General features: G+C 43.0%; 1 protein-coding gene and 1 long non-coding RNA gene across 6 annotated transcripts in view; one reads left to right on the top strand and one right to left on the bottom strand.

The window, feature by feature from the left end:
- Window positions 1-2,900, bottom strand: part of LOC146756783 (uncharacterized) — a 3,472-nt gene extending 572 nt beyond the window's left edge. For 2 of the 5 annotated variants that reach the window (XM_085524189.1, XM_085524190.1), the window contains exons 1-4: window positions 1,521-1,883; window positions 1,281-1,365; window positions 131-213; window positions 1-38 (exon numbers count right to left, since the gene is read on the bottom strand). The exon at window positions 1-38 is cut by the window's left edge and continues 34 nt beyond it. In XM_085524189.1, the coding sequence (XP_085380315.1) occupies window positions 1-38; window positions 131-213; window positions 1,281-1,365; window positions 1,521-1,852 (538 nt within the window). In that variant the 5' untranslated portion in view covers window positions 1,853-1,883. Of the gene's footprint in view, window positions 39-130; window positions 214-909; window positions 1,188-1,280; window positions 1,366-1,520; window positions 1,884-2,682 lie in introns of those variants that run through there. The other 3 variants (XM_085524191.1, XM_085524187.1, XR_014937344.1) reach the window with 3 other exon arrangements.
- Window positions 2,901-2,908: 8 nt separating this feature from the next.
- On the top strand, window positions 2,909-8,251 carry LOC146756782 (uncharacterized). The gene is made up of 2 exons (XR_014937345.1): window positions 2,909-3,136; window positions 3,535-8,251. It is a non-coding gene; the product is annotated as an uncharacterized LOC146756782 (long non-coding RNA).
- Window positions 8,252-17,552: the final 9,301 nt, after the last annotated feature.

The following is a 17,552-nucleotide window of genomic DNA, read 5'->3' as shown; positions in this document are numbered from 1 at the left end:
GCACCGCTGACGCATCCTCACGTGGTGCCACCTCCTTCCTGGGGGTCAAAGGGGGTGAAAATGGCACCAATCCGGGGCTTTTTAAGCCCAAAATGAGCTCTGGGTTCTGGTGGGGGGAGGGGGGTCCGACCTGGGGGTGCAGCTGGGTGAGGCCGGGTCCCCATCGGCGTCCACAGGGCACAGAGGGGCTGCAGGCTGGGAGGGGGTGGGTGGCTGGGGGGGAAATGGGGTGAAATGGGGGCAACTGGGGCAACAGGGGATGAACTGGGGGGAACTGGGATGAACTGGGGTGAATGGGGGTGAATGGGGGGGGATTGGGGGATATGAGAGTGACTTGGGGGGGGACTGGGGTGAATGGGGGTGAATTGGGGGGATCTAAGAGTGACTTGGGGGGGAATTGGTGTGACTTGGGATGATTTGGGGGTGAATGGGGGGGAACTGGGGTGAACTGGGGCACCAAGGGCTGAACTGGGGGGAACTGGGATGAAATGGGGTGAACTGGGGGGGACTGGGGGGATCTGAGAGTGACTTGGGGGGGGAACTGAGATGATTTGGGGTGAATGGGGGCAAATTGAGGGGGACTGGGGGATATGAGAGTGACCTGAGGGGGGACTGGGATGAATTGGGGTGAATGGGGGGAAATTGGGGAGGATTGGGGGATCTGAGGGTGACTTAGGGGGGGACTGGGATGAATTTGGGTGATTTGGGGGTGAATGGCGGAGAACTGGGGTTAACTGGGGTAAGTTGGAGTGATTTGGGGTGAACTGGGGTAAATTGGGACAATCTAGAGTGGAATGGGGGGTAAACTGGGGTGAACTGGAGCTCTATGGGGTGAAGTGGGACAATGTGGGGTGCAGTGGGGCGCTATGGGGCTGTTCCCTATGGGTTCTCATAGTACTCTGGCATTACCTGCAGCAGCTCAGTGTACCCCCTGGCACCCCACTGTGCTCCGGTGCTGAGACGTGGGGCAGCCCCACAGTGCCAGCCCCATAGCGCTCCTCATGCTCTGCCCCACAAGTGGGCTCCGCTTTGGCTGCCCACTCCCCCTCCAATGGCTCTTTGGTGGCCTCAATGCATTCTGTGCCCCCATCGGTGTCACTATGGGGCTGTGGGGTGCTATGGGGCTGTATGTCCCCCATCTCAGGGCTGTTCTGGTCCTCCTGCTGCTCGCAGCCATCCATCCCATCCTGGAACAACCCCCCCCATAACCTGTGTGCTCCCTGCCCCATAGCCATGGGGAGCTGTGGGGTGACGCTGGGGGGGCAGAGGCCCTGTCCTACCTGTGCCAATGGGGCCGCTGTGGGGCTGAGCTCCTCCATCACGCTGAGCTGTGGGGCGGCTGCTGGGCCTCCGTTATCAGAGCGGCTGGGAACCAAACAGACCCCAAACCCCATCAGCTGGGGGGCACCAGGACCCATTGCTGGCCCCAGGCCCCATTCCTACCCCCAAGCCCCATTTCTGCCCCCATTTCCACCTCCAGCCCCCCCTCTGCCCCCCACCCTCCCATTTCCCCCCATTACCTCTCTGTTCCATCTCCATGCACTGAGTCCATCCCTCCGCCATTGTCCAGAGCGTCGCCTCCAATCATGGCCCCCATACTGATGTCCTCCATATTGGTGTCCCCCCCATTTATGTCTCCCCCATTGCTGTCCCCCATATTGCTGTCTCCCCCCTTGGTGTCCCCCATATTAGTGTCCCCTCCACTTACATACCCCTCATTGCTGCCCCCTCTATTGGTGTCCCCCCCATTTCTGTCCCTCTCCTTGATGTCCCCTCCATTGATGTCCCCCTCATTGGTGTCCCCCATATTGCTGCCCCCTCCATTGGTTTCCTCTTCCTCGGTGCCCCCCATATTAGTATCCCCCCCCTTGGTGTCCCCTCTATTGATGTCCTCCCCCTTGGTATCCACTCCATTAGTGTCTGCCATATTGGTGTCCACCATACTGGTGTCCCCTCCCTTGCTGTCCCTCCCCTTGGTGTCCCTGACCCCTCCATTTTTGTCCCCTCCATTGGTGTCCACCATATTGGTGTCCGCCATATTGGCGTTTGCCATATTGGTGTCCCCCCCCTTGGTGTCCCCTCTATTGTTGTCCTCCCCATTGGTGCCCCATCCAATCATGTCCCCCCCCTTGCTGTCCGCCATATTGGTGTCCCCTCCATTGTTTCCCCCCTCATTGGTGTCCCCTCTATTAGTATACCCTCCATTGATGTCCCCCCCCTTGCTGTCCCCCATATTAGTGTCCCCCCCATTAGTGTCCTCCATATTGCTGCCCACCATATTGCTGTCCCCCATATTGGTGTCCCCTCTATTAGTGTCCCCTCCATTTGTGCCCCCTCCATTGATGTCCCCCCCCTTGCTGTCCACCATATTGTTGTCCCCACTATAGTCGTCCCCCCCCTTGTTGTCTCCCCTCAGTCCTGCCCTGACTTTGACATTGGGGCCATCATGGGGGTCAACACCTGCAAGAGGAACAGCAGCTGCTTGGACGCCATTTTGTGGCCATTTTGAGGCCCTTTGGAAACCATTTTGTGAGCATTTGGTGGCCATTTTGAGGCCATTTTGCGGCTGCTTGTTGGCCATTTGGTGGCCATTTTGAGACCGCTTGGAGGCCCATTGGAGGACATTTTGAGACCATTTTAAGCCCATTTTTTGGCCATTTTGAGGCCATTTTAAGTCATTACCTGTCACCTGGCTGCTCCTCCTTTTGCCCATGGCGCCGCTCACCTGAGGGGAACACACGCCCATTGAGCATTATTTCCTCACTATTTCCCCTCAAATCCCCCCTGGCCGCCCGGTCTCTCTCACTCCACGTCCCAGAATAACACCGTTATCCCGCTATAACGAGGCCCAATGGCGCCCATCCCGCCCCAAGGCCCTTCCCGGCCCCGCCGCCATTTTGCTTCACCTCAGCTCCCGCCCAACGCCTTCCCGCCTTTTTCACACCGCGCGCTCTGCGCCTGCGCCGCGCGGGGGACGCTGGGAGTTGCAGTCCCCGGAGAGACGTACCGCGGCGCAGCGCGGGGGACACTGGGAGTTGCAGTTCGCGGCGCGCCGTAAAGCGCAGCGGGGTGCGGCGCTTTTGCGACAGCGTCGCCGTAAAGTGCGGAGGTGTTGGCAGCCCCGTAGGAGGAAGCGGTGAGTGGGGACAGACCGGGACCGGGGGGGTCCGATGGGGGGGGATCGAACGGCGGGGTCCAATAGGGGGGGTGATAGACCGGGGGGGGTCCAATGGGGGGGATATAATGGGGTGGGGGTCCGATGGGGGGGGTTCAGTGGGGGAGGGGGGGGGGGTACAACGGGGGGATCCAATGGAGGGCGGGGGGATTCAATGGGGGGGGGGATACAATGTGGGGGGGGGTCCGATGGGGGGTGTACAACCGGGGGGGTCTGTGCTCTGTCACAGGCATACAAGCCTGTTGGAAGGAGCGCATTGAGGCTGCAGCGCCCAGATAATAAACCTGAGTTTGCTGTCACCAGCAACCAAGCTTACGGTTAATTTCTGAAACAAGATTAGTGATAGTATTTCCACGCAGCTGGCACAGAAGCTTCTTGGATTACAGTGCTGACAACACACATTCACCAGAGCCAGCAATGACAAAAAAATTCCCCACTCCCACCAGACCTTGAAGGACAGAGACCAATTTAGGTTTCTTCACTCTCACGAAGGGGAGTAAGTAAGAAGGTTCACTCAGTAATTCAACCTTACAGAGGCTACTTAGTAATTCTGTGAATTTAAGGAATTATAAAATGATGGATAAAAATCAGAAGTATTTTGTATTTAAATATATGTATACATTATACAGTTATTCTAATGCGACATCAAATGATTACCATTTTGCCCACAGATGTGAGAACTGTTAAGAGAAAATATACTTGCTTTTAACCACTGTAGATCACCCATGGCACATACCTAAGGACAACATAACAGCTGAAAGCAGTAACTGGGAGAAACACTGTACAAAGTATACAGATTGGGCTGCACGTGCGTCAAGTGATTTATTAACACAACGAGGTTGGGGGGGAAGAAGAATTAAGTTTGATACCTGTTGTCTTCGTTTCTCCTCTTCAATAACAGCTTTGGCTTCTGCCTCTTTTATCTGTCCAGACATACAAAGTGATAAGTAACTGTTGTAAAAGCAGGTAAAACTATTATCTTACAGAGCCATAATTTATAGAACAGTTCTCAGAAAAGCGAGCAAAACCTTCACCAAGTGAGCTGTGAGCTTACTCAGATTCTAAAACATTCTGTGAAAAACCTCTATCAATTCATGTTTGAAAAACACGGAACATTAGAGACGCTACCATGTTATAAAACTAAACTTCTGACTAACTGGAAAATTCAACTGACAAATATAAAACCTGGGGAAAATATAAATATATATATTCATTAATACCAGGGAAAATTCCTTAATAAAGTCACTCTAAGCTTTCAGTAACTCAGTCCTCAATTCAGCACACTGTACACTGATGGGTAAATCCTTATATATGTATGTAATTTACACTCACACACTTCATTCCAAGTAGTTAAATATGCCCTGACTGCTAGAGCAAAAGGAAATCTCCACTTTTGTACCAAATGACATATTGGATAATGCATACTCATATTGTTCTACTGCTCTTGTTGTAATGGAAACTGTCAATGCAATTACATTTGCTTCACCATCAGAAAGTTTTATGAAAAATAAAACCTGGAACTGCAACTGATCACTCTACAGAACTGTTACATAGCATTCAAGACAGCAAATTAAATGCCAGAAACTTAAAGGAAAAAGAATGGCACAGAAAATATTAAAACATAAACATACAATGCATCTGAATCACAGTTCCTGCATTATTTTCATCCTACAATAACTAAAGAATGCAACGCCTAACATACATAAAGAACAATGGGATGGACTGGGTCCTGAATCACAGAATGGCCTGGGTTGAAAAGGACCACAATAACCATGGAGTTTCAACCCCACTGCTGTATGCAGGGTCACCAACCACCAGACCAGGCTGCCCAGAGCCACATCCAGCCTGGCCTTGAATGCCTCCAGGAATGGAACAACCACAACCTCTCTGGGCAACCTGTTCCAGCACATCAGCACCCTCTGTGTAAAAAACTTCCTTCTAATATCTATCCTAACCCCCCCCTTCTTGTGCTGGTGGCCCCAGGCCTGGATGCAGTACTCCAGATGGGGCCTCACAAGAGCCAAGTAGAGGGCATCTCGCTCTCCTTGCTGGCCGCCCCTTTTTAAATGCAGCCCAGAACACAGTTGGCCTTCTGTGCTGCAAGCACACACTGCTGGCTCATGTCCAGCTTCTCGTTCACCAGGACCCCCAAGTCCCTCTCCACAGGTCATCTCTCAAAGAGATCTTCCCCCAGTTTGTACAAATATCTGGGATCGCCCCAACCCGAGTGCAGCACCCTGTACTTGGCCTTATTGAACCTCATTAGGTTTCCATGGGCCCACTTCTCCAGCCTGTCCAGGTCCCTCTGGATGGCTTCCCTTCCTTCCAATGTATCGACAGCACCACTCAGTTTGGTGACATCTGCAAACTTGCTGAGGGTGCACTCGATGCCACTGTCTGTCATTGATGAAGATGTTGAAGAGCACCTGTCTCAAGACCAACCCCTAAGGGACACCACTTGCGACCAGCCTCCACCCAGACACAGAACCGTTGATCATAACCTTTTGGCTGCATCCAGCCAACCAATTCCTAATCCACCGAACAGCCTATGTACCTGCAGAAGCCCTTCTTGTTATCTTTCACTCCCCTTGCCAAGTTCAGCTCCATCTGTGCCTTGACTTTCCTAATCCTGTCTCTTCACACATGGACAACAGCTCTGTATTCCTCCCAGGCTATACAACACTGCTTCCACTTTCTGAACATTTCCCTCTTTTCCCTCAAGTTTAAGCTGCAGGTCCTTGCACATCCATGATAGCTGCCTGCCTTCCCTGCTTTACTTCTTCTGCAGGGGGATGGAGAGCCACTGTGCTTTCAGAAGGGTGTCCTTAAAGAGCTGCCAGCTCTGTTCTATACCCCTGCCCTTAAAGTTGGTTTCCCAGGGGAAGCTGCTAAGAGATGTTTAACTTGGATTCATCAGGTAAAAAGCAGGTGATTGACAGGACACAAAATCCTGAAGACAGTGAAAGTGCCAAATAGTATTTTTCATTACACAAAAAGGCATATAGATGCAGCAAAGCCATCAAACATTAAGACACCAGCTCTATCTCTGAAATTCCCTCAGTCAGGCATCACTACAGTGACGGCAGTACCAGTGTGCTGGGTCAGTGTATGCGTATCTGCTGCTTGTACATGTTTCTTGGACCTCCAACTCTGCAGCCACTTAACACTACCTTAGTAAAATTAGATCTCAGAGTAATAGAATGCCCTAAGATGTAACGATATGATTGACAACTTGAAGTTAAAAACCATCTTGATCTCAATAACCAGTCTATATATGTATATATATATATTTATGTATCACATTTTGCACAGTAAAAATGGTAATTAACTAAGTAAGGTATGCACAGATGGAATTTATTCCTACAAACTTAAGAGCTGTTGAAGACTAAGCAGAAGGCACACCAGCTCGTGCTTAAGAACACCGCAGCTCAAAGAGCGTGCTCTGTGCAAGCAGTTACATTTGTGGATTTTCAGATTATTTTTTTTTTAAATTGTTAAACCATATATGAAATATCACTAACAATTTCATTTCACCTAGATAATGTCAGAGTGTCTCATCAGAAAAACACACAAAGGTCTTTTTAGTCATGAATACCTGAAATAGGAAAGTTTGGTTTGCAAAAACTGCAGCCCTATCCCTCCTGGTATTTCACTGCCATCTAATGGCAGAACATCAGTTCCAAAAGAGAAATCGGCCAGTGAACACAGAATGTAGCTTCTTTTGTACGCTGCTGTTGTCGTATTTGTGTAAGATTCCTGCACACGTTTGTGCGGAACTTCCTATGCTCACAGGAACCTGTAGTCATTTGCTTGATGCATTAGAATATTTTCCCAGTTGAATTCAATGGTACAGATAAAAACTAGGAAATATCTGCTGAAGTGAAACTGCAGCTGATGCTGCACCCCACTGAAATGTGCTCCTTTGTTGATGCAGACTTCTATGAATTCACCCCCCTTCAATGCACTCCATGCCCACTAAACTCACTTCCACACTTCACTAGGATGATATGTTACTACTGGTTTTTCTAGAAGTATATTCCAAGAGTCTTGGTGTTCAAGCTGATTGCAAAGGTGTAGAATTTGATTTACAGAGTACGTCTTAGAACTTGCCTGACAATCCTGAAATTCTGAGCAGAAACAGACAGATGTAGCTTTTACAGAACGAGGTTTTGGGTTGAATATTTAAATTATATATATCAGTATATTACATATACTACTAAGTTGATAAAAGTTAACCAGCTCATGCACCACTTCCTCATGTTTCCATAAAAGGCCTAGAAAAACAATGTGGATATTCTGTCTCTTTAGGTGAGATTATGCAGCAGTTTCTTTACTTCAAACAAAATTATTGGAGAGCATCCATGTTTACAATGGGCTGAAAAGCACATGCAGTTGCTGAAAGCTCTCTGTAATTGTGGCAGTCACCTAATACTGTGTGACAGGAACACACAAGATAACACTTTGCTAACCTTCAAAGTAAAAGTAAGGCCTAAATGAAGTGCTTCTATAGCTCTCACTAGCAGTAATGATTTATTATCATTGATTAGCACTTCTTGGCTGAAGAGGAAATCTCCAGTTCCAATGTACATTAAAAATAAAGAGGTAATAGAGCATTACCTTAACACAGTGTTTCATCAAGTGAGTTGACACTATCTACAAGTAGTGCAATTCTCAGCAATAAGCCAGATTCAATAGTCCAAAAATTAAATGTGCAATTAAACTGTACGCTGAGTTACACTGCATTTCTTGCTATTACTGTCTTGAAAAAATAACGATCTGCCTGTTTTTTCCAACTTTTCTCAAGGCAATGAAGACAACATAACTAAAATGGATACACCACCTCAGACGCCTTCCGTTTCATTTCTTTACATAACACATCACACTCCAGTGAAACTTGGCCTTCTTGTATCTTGCTGCACTGTACTTCCTGTTAAGTATAAATTGAATTGTTTGTAATTCATTTCCCTATATAAAAATTTAATTATAACGTTCATTTTGTTGGGAAAATTGTAAAACAATTTTATTCGGTATATTTACAGAATGAAGCTAATAAATAAATATTATTTGAAACTGTAACTGTATTCAAGCATCCTTTTCTATTTTCCTTCTTTCTGATAAGCTAAACTGAATCAAGAATAAATCAAGTGGTTCAGTTTAATTTTTCTTGTCTTTTTTTTCACTTATTTATTTAAGACAAAGCAATATAACCTTGTGAACTCTGTTACAAAAGATACCATGCAAAGTAGCTAATAAGTAACTCTTCTGAAACTTCGTATCAATTCTCTAAACTGGCTGAAACTACAGGGCAAGGTCTGGTCATGGGAAGATCTCCCCTACTTCCTTCTCCTTCCTCCCCCTTACATTGAAGGCCAAAACAAACAAACAAACAACAACAGGAAAAAAAAAAACAAAAAAAACACCAACAAAACCAAAACAGAATACCAGCACAGAGAGAAAGTTATAATCTTATAATCTATACTACTAGGCTATGAAGAATTTTGTCAGGAAAGCACAGTAACATAGCCAGAAGCTATTCTGGTTTTCATGCTTTCTGACAATATGCAGAACAATTTTCATAGCATACAGCAAAATCCAAAAACTAACTTCTTCAGAGCAATTCTAGCATGCTAAGATAAACCACCTGCCTAGATGGTTAAGAATATGGTCCACTACAAGTTGTGGGTTACAAATTCAAGTGGTTTATACGACCTTGCATGTTTACATGCATAGCCTCATGATGCAACAGTTAACTTCAACACCAGAAAAGGAAGAAAAAATCCTCCTGTTTTGCACTCAAATTATGAGCTCCTACATTTGATATTAATTGTGATGGTTCAGATGAGGCATATTTACAGAGCAGCTTGGAATATGTGTCCTGTCAACTCCCAGCTTCACCAGTAGTATACACAGACTGAAGACTGGTAGAGGAGAATTCAGCTGCAAATATTAGGTACTCAATTCTGTTTCTCCTTATCTTCAAGATCACAGGCTGCAGGCACAAAAGACTAAATATACAGGTACACTATCCTATCCAAGCTAAGAAAGAAGTACACTATCTGCTGTAAGAATGCAGCTCCAAGCAAATATACATAAGGACCTTCTGGAATCAAAGATACCCTAATTACGATCTCAGGCAAGGGCAGATGCATAAAGCAAACGTTAAAAGACATCATCTTTCACACTACAGAAACGAGTCATATTTCTGCAGTCAGATTAGCTGCAACTAATACACAGTCCAATTATCAATGGCTTATTGGTTCTACCATCATTTACCCTCTACACTGTAGCTCTCTGTACAAAAGAGAGCATGGATTTGGGGCTTGACCTGGAAACAGTGAGATGATATTTAAGGTGGGGATAGTGTTTTCTTCTCTTTCTGAAGGGAAACACCATTTCACTAGGAATCAGAAGGATCACTTCGTGGCTATTTAAATAAGTGGGCTGTCATCATATAAGAATTAATTTTTATTAATTATATAATTAACTCATAACAACCTTTCCACCTTATTAAAATTAAATTTACAAGATTGAGGGGGGGAAAAAAAGTAACCGTCATCATATTTAAGGACCATAAAACTTTCAGAATAGCAGATCTGGAATGTTCCATTTCAGGCCACTGTAAAAGTGAAAAGTGAGCATCCTAAACATTAATTTCATTGCTTCTTGCTACCACACTTCAGTTGGACATCCACATAATCACTGAAGACATCCCGGAACTCTGGGACAATAAAATCTGAACTGGTCTGAAATAGCTATACAGCGTCAGAACTCAGCAGAAGATGATGACACATTTCAGTTTTCCAAAAACAGTATGAAAATTAGGGACAGCAACAACTAGATGTAACAGAGCTATCATGGAAATACCCATCTTCCTTATTCAATTAAGTCTGGCATAAGAAACAAGACCTCAAAGATCATCAAGTCCAACTGTAAACCTATATCTTAAGGAACAAGAAGCAGAAGTATACACGCAACCAATGATATTATTGATTTTACTGAACACAGTAGAGTAAGATAAACTGAAATTAGTAAGAGCACTTAGTCACAACAAAATAATTTATCCTCAGCAGAAGTCAACATTTCAACTTACAAATAAACAAAGTAGTTATTTATAAGCAGAGACTGCTCAATTTGAAGCACGTACTCTGGGCATTACCATCCTTTCTCTTGAACATGCGCCCTGCAAGATCTGAGATTTCTGAAGACATTTCTTGGAGAAGCTAAGAACTCTGGGGAAACTGCATCTGTGTGGAAAGCTCAGAAGTTAACCGGGTCTTGAAAATAATTTAAGCATGCTTTGTTCAAGCCAGATAGTGAATTTTTCATTAAGTTAACACTTGTCAAGAGGTCACAGCAGCCTCTGGTTTTCCCCTCATCATACTTGATAGCTATAAGCTTTGTCCTTTATCTCTGCTGAAAGCTAAGGATGCTGATGCCTCTGTTTGCTTTAAGGGCCTCAGACAACCATCAATTAGGAATTCAAAACATCTGTGACTGTTCCAATTTATGTAATTATAAACTTCTCAGTTCCTAATGAGGAAAATGTGCTTTGACTTCTTAAATCACTCCAGATCATCTGATTATTTTCCTAATGGAACTACAAAAATTGAAGTGTGCTTGAAGAGAAAGGTATTGCAAATCTGGGAGCTAACATTTTCTACAATGAATTTTATGTTCCTTAGTGAATATTTTGATTGTTCCACCCAGACTTTCAGCTGCTGTTGCTGCTCTGCTCAAGTAACTGATTCTATTCCAGTCTTGACCAGAGACAATCCATGTACACAAGCCTAGGAACATACAAAGAAAATGTGTCACTCTCAGAACTGCAACTTCAAAACTTACCTTTTTCAGTCGCTTACAAGGACACTTGAGTTTAACCTTCTGGCTGCAGTTCAGAGGACAATCACCTGAATGGCAAATCTCTTCACACCGGTGACCACAAGGCAACTACAAGCAAAACAAGAAATACCCCACCAATGAATAACTGAAATTGCATGCAGTCTATGAACTAGTTTTATTTCAGACACAGCAGCTAAAAAGAAAACTCATTCAGCTCATCAGGTTTGTCTTCCTACCTGCAAAACTGGAAAGAAAAAGGTCAACTTATTTCACTAGTTACTCAGAGTTTTTTGGTTCACATAGAATTATTTATCTTTTACTGGGAACGCTTGATCAAAAAACAATTTTTTCTTTCAAATGTTACAGGAACAGTCATCTCCACAATGATTCATATATCGACTGCCCTAACTACCTGTATGATGGAGGAATAAAAGTAGATGAAGTAAGAAGAAACTGAAAACTGAAATGAAGTGTGATGTGACCCAGCCTGACCCACAAATTGCTAACAAGAGGGTAGAATTAGAAGCAAAAATACCACAAAACTAGGTTTTATGTGCAAGAACCTTGCAAACTATGCAGGAGTCAAATACAGGCCACCAATATTCTTACACCTGAATTAATTTCACTAAATCCTAAATTTCTGCATTTGGTAAATTATCCTGTTTTTGACATCTGACAAATAGCATTTCCTTTTTTTAAACTATCAGTGAAAATTTTAACACTTATAATGAAACTATTATTATTCCTTACTGTATATTATTATTCATTACTGGGATAATTTAAATATGCTGCTGCCTTTTAGGGATGTAACAGTGTTTCCAGAACGACATTAGAGATTAAAAAAATAATTCACAAGAATAAAAACAAGTTTTCTTCCACAGCGTGTTGGGAGCTCAACTGACCTTGCTCAGGTCCCAAACAAAATCTTCATAATGATGATTTTTCATTTTCAATTACATAAATCAATACTGTCCAATACTGTTTATAAACAAAGGCAATAACTCATGTAAGATACCCAACTGATTCATTTATAAAGGTAGGTTTAAACAATATCACTCCCTGTACAGAAAGAGTTGGGGGAAAACACACTGGACAAATGACCACAGAGGCTCTTCCAGGATCCCACCTTAAGAGGCAAGAGCTTTTCCATTCATTTACATTTATTTTATCCAGCCATTAGTTCTTATCCACAGACTGAAAAACTTCTCTACTGTCCTTTCATAACAGGCTCTTTATTCCCATAATATTCCCTTCATTGAATTCCAAGCAGCTTCAATCAATGTTTCTTGAATACAGTAGCCAGAACTGCAAGTAATATTCCAGCTGGAAGAACATTGTACAATGCCTTAATTGCAGCTTATTCTCCTCAGAATATCTTTCCCTATACATCTTCCACTCTCATGTTCACTTCTCTCCAGTTATTCATGCTGCAACAGTAAGGATTTCTACTGTCTCCCAGGAGGGTTGTTATTGGCCTTGACATGCCCAGTCTCACTGGTTTTTCTGTATCTGTACCATGTCCCAAACGCATGTGTTCTGCTGCACATGCGTTTCCTCAGTTGTCACCTACTGACAACACACCACAAATTCTCATAAGAAAATCCCAACGAGTTTTTGGTGCCAAGGTCATTACTGCAAACAGTGCAAGACTAGCCCTCAATTTGAGCCCTTGGAAAATCCCCTTATTGCCAACATTTCTCGTTCCAATCACTCCTGCAGGAATTTTTGTTGTTGCTTATGGCTTTTGAGGTGGTTGCCCTAAATAAAAAAAAGAACCACAAGCAGTTGTTTCCTTCAGCAAACACCAACTCTCGCAACGATCATCTCTTTTACATGAATTAGCTGTTTACTGTCTGGCACAGCCTCAAGAGCACAAGTGAAGTATGACATATGGGACTACATCTCTTCTCTTTGTCTGGAGGAAAAAAGGAATTGGTCGTTCTATCAAAGAAGGAATTCAGTTTTGTCTGGCACAACTGATCACCTGATCTACTTGAACTCTGCCTCATTGTTAAAAGATGGGTTAGATGCTCATGATTAAGCCTTGCACATGCTGAAGTCAGGCATGCTTCCATTAATAATGTCAAAGCCTGAACAGTTACATACCACCAGAGCACAGCACAGGAATATACTTAATGCAATACCAAAAATCGTATTTGCTTATTGAGTTCATACACAGCTCACATTCAGTGGGATGCAGGACAAGAATGAAGCTGACAGTTTCAGCTGCTTCTCAACCCCTCCAGTGCAAACACAACATAAACTCATGGGAAGCAGTTCTATGAGTGGCAAAACAACAGCCCCAAGAGCTAAGAGAACAGAAGCAATCCAACCAGTTCTGTCAGATAAGTGCTGTAGTGGGAAGGGAGGTGGTTTTGTCCGTTTATTTTTTGCAAATGTTGAGGTGCTAAAATATAATGTGTTTATCCCCTTAGATCTTTTTTACTGTAAATATTCTGTTGTTAATAGCTAGTAAACTAAAGGCTGAAAAGAACAGGCTTTATATTTGTCATAGCAAGCCCATTAAAAGAAAGCAGTATAACCCACAACTCTGAAAACAATCAAACAGAAATCTTCATGAGCATTTTCCACTTTGGGAATGAATTTAAATCCTAACATTATGCCTGGTGATGACAAAAACCGTCAACATTTATGGATGCTTAACTAATCTTCACCAGCAGGTAATAAGCTATCTGTTAATGCACACATGAGAATAACCCCACACTTGAGCAGCTGTCTCAAAGTTACAAACAAAAGCCAAGCTTATCACTTCCAACCCATGGGGCAGACTCACCAGTTTTAAAGTGTAGCTCTGCTCTCAGAGCTCTGTGAAAACCTCTACTGCTGAAGCTAGACACTGAGAAGGATACATGCTTATGATAGAAGCAAAGCTTTCATTGCACAGTAATAAAATGTAATGGAATACTGGAGGGGAGGTTCAACCTCTACTGCCATCCCACTAACATCTGCCTCTGATGTCATGGGCTGACATAATAAAATAGGAGGCATTACTTTCAGAGCAGCCGTCATAGATATATTACAATGGGGTCCCATGTTTTACAATAAGATAATAGCAGAATGCACAGTAAAAGCACAAAGTACTGTTATTTTGTTGAAAAAATAATAATTACACGGAGCAAAGAAAAACATGTTAAACAGACCCACAACTACTGGTAATGGACATGTAAGCAATGGAAACAGATATGACTGTTAAAACTTTCGTTTAAGATCTGTCCCAAAACATCTGCTAACGTGATCATAAGAATTTAATCACCCCTGATTAAAAAAAGTTACATTTCCTTCAACAGGATATTTAGCTATTGCTACCAAACAAAGCAAAGAACTTTTTAATTAAAGCTTCACATCCAACAGATGTAGCAGTATCAAAGACTTTGCTTCTCCCTTTAAGCAGATAGGAAATACGAGCTGTACCGCACAACATTTGAAGTCTTTCTTAATAGCTCAATACTACCACATGCAAAACAAAAGCATGAAACCTGGCAGGACTTTTCAATTCCTGCTGTATTTTTCCCAAGGCACCAGACAATACAGCTGATTTTCATAATCCTTGGAAGAAGCACAACACCTGCAATTCAAGTACAATGCTTTCCACCATTTCCATTAATCAAAAAGACAAACATCTCAAAGCTTCAGGAGAATACTGTATTCCATTGAACCTAAACTGCACTATGCCGAACGTGGTGGAGTTACAGAATACACTGATTTTTAATAAACATTAGTTTTCCTGAGCTCTTCTGGTAAACCAAGCTCAGATTCTGACGCTGAAAAGGAAATTCTCATAAGAACTAACCTGGTATTTACTTTTGGGCTGCTAAGATAACACAAAAACATTTCAGATTTGGTGTTGAGGAGACAATTCTATTTAGGCATGAAGAAATTAAGAAGAACAGAGAGTACTTCTGAGGTTATCAGAACAGGACTAGGGAAAGCAGGAGGAACAGAAAAACAAGGACAGGAACTACATGAAGCAGGACTGTGCTAACACATTTCAAGAAAACTACTAAGACAGAACTAGAAACACAGGAAGGGAAGAGAATGTATTTTTATGTAACTGATTACACTACAAAGTTTTGCGTGTAGATGAAACAAGATAAATCCATATCTACAGGAATGAGAAGAGTTAACCAAAAGCCTTATCCAACTAAAACAGACCCTGCTGTCCTGAGTCTTCTGTTCACATCCCACTGAATTCAATTCTAAAAAGGCCCTGCTCTACAAACGATGCAATTCTGAATTGCAGACTTGAATTCAGTAGTACTACTGGATGGATTTTAAACCTCAGACTGAGTCTTGGGAATACATCCAGAAAAATCTCAACAGTTACCATTAATCAAAGTCAAAGAAGAGATATGGAAAAAATCTTTGAAGAGAACCTGAAGTACAGGAACACACAGTTCATGTTAAGAGATTAGAAGTACTCCTGAAAATAAAGAGGAGGAAGCGTTGCAGCAAATAAAACCAAAGTAACAGAGAAGGAAATGGAAGGACAAAAGTTAAGAGGTAAACAGTGAAATAAATCCCCTGCCGGGAAGAGAACTTTCAGACATCCAGGTGAGAAGATTGTGACAGATGAATTCATTTACTCAAGTAAGACAAATAAAGAGGATGTGCAAAACGAAGACATCACAAAGACAAGGGCAGAAAGCAGAAGATGCAAGTAGACACACAGCAAAGAGTCCAGAATTTCCATTGGGGTTTCATGGATTTGTTAACATAACCTTGTCTGAAAAACAGAGACTCTTGGGAAGCAGGCAGGAATACTCTCAGTTTTGCAAGTTACTCAAAACCAGGAAAGTCTATCTAGTAAAAGACTGGACACTTCTGAAACCAGAAAATAATGCAACACAGGTTTTGAATCTATGTCTATTCAGTTGAGGCAGAATTCAGGCAAGGTGAGACAACAGATCTCAGACTAGAGGACTCCACAGGCAAAGCAGCACAACGGAACAGAAAGCAAACAGTGCAGAAGGACAAGCTGAATCAAATTACTTCTGAGTGCCAACTACATACTACTGGAGACAAAGTACAAGGCCAAAACAGAGTAAAAAACCAATAAACAATTTCAGGATTAAGTATTCTCAACCCTTTGAAATTATGCACAAGCCTTTTCTTTACAGCTGGGATGCAGAATTTCTGAGAAATTCTGAAGTGTTTAACAGTGGAAACACTTTCCAAAATATTCCTGACTATTCACGTTTTTCCTCTTTGTAAATTTCCTAATTCTACAGTAAGGAAACAGAGTGAAGAAAGGGCTGTCACCCTTGCCACAACTAATGACAACTAAAGAACAAAGGCACAATAGTAAGTAATACATAGATTTCTGAAAACACACAAACAGCACAGAATAACAGCACTGGGAGGGACTAGGAACAAGTCATTTTGCCCGTCCCTCATGTCTTACAGCAATAAAATCCATAACTAGACTAACCCCAATATATGTCTAAGCTGTTACTGATGAAAATTCTGTAGCTTTTCCAACCTATTCTTCCCAAGCTCTGCAAGCTTTACTACTCAAAGGCAGTAACTAACACGAATCTTCCTAACTGATACAACCACTAGTTCATAGCCTGTTTGCCATATAACAAGTTTACTATTCTTCTTTACAGCAACCCTTCATATAGTCACATACAACAAAGCAATTAACTCCTTTGTGTTAAGCTTCAAGCTACTCAATATGTTTCACTAGCACAGTCAGTCATTAAGAATTCATTTTACTTAGGTCCCGTGCAGTTGTTTTTTTTTTTCTCTTTTCTTGTTTCCTAAAACTGTTGTGCAGACAGTGATCACTGACCCTGTGCAAGAAAAATCACAGATACACTCCTCTGTATTTGTCCCAGCCAAAGAGTATCCTGTTGAGAAAGTCTGTTCAAGATCAGTTTTCAACCACATCAAAGGACATACTCTTCCTCATTCAACCTCAGGAGCTTCAAGCTTCAGCTTTCAAGCCATGAATGAAGTATTCACTGATACTGTCCTGGAGTCCTTAACCCTCATAGAATAAAAAAATCATTACGGTTGGAAATACCTCTAAGAACAAGTCCAACCATCAACCTATCACCACCACATTTGCAGCGTTTGAGGCACGGACTCAGATGTGAACGATCCAAATCGTTTATTACAAGTTCTCACATCCTTTATATACCTTCACAAGTTGTTATTTTCTAACTTTCCCGTCCGCCCTTACAACTTTCCCAACCACCTTTACATGTCAACAGAGCATTCTACAGTACCCTTTTCAACTGTCCATGCAGGCACGTATCCAATCAGAGCTCTGAGACCCTTCTTCTCCTTGCAGAGGTGTCCTTGGTTCTCATGCTGTTTATCTTGCTCCACAGCTGCTGCTCTGAACAGCTTTTCTTGTATTCCCACAAGTACCAGTGCAGCCACCGCCCTCAGGCACCCTGGCCATCCCTTACTCACTTCCTTGGCAATTTGCAGCTCAGGGGTTTGGCAGATGACTTTTTTCCTGGCAGTCCTTAAGGTTCAAAGTCCAGCTGTAATCTCATTTCCCAAATAT

Source organism: Coturnix japonica, chromosome 26 (assembly GCF_054131305.1).
Source record: "Coturnix japonica strain WE chromosome 26, WE-NBRP24, whole genome shotgun sequence".
Classification (NCBI taxonomy): domain Eukaryota; kingdom Metazoa; phylum Chordata; class Aves; order Galliformes; family Phasianidae; genus Coturnix; species Coturnix japonica.
The sequence above is the reverse complement of the archived record's forward strand: the minus strand, read 5'-3'. Positions and strand labels throughout refer to the sequence as shown.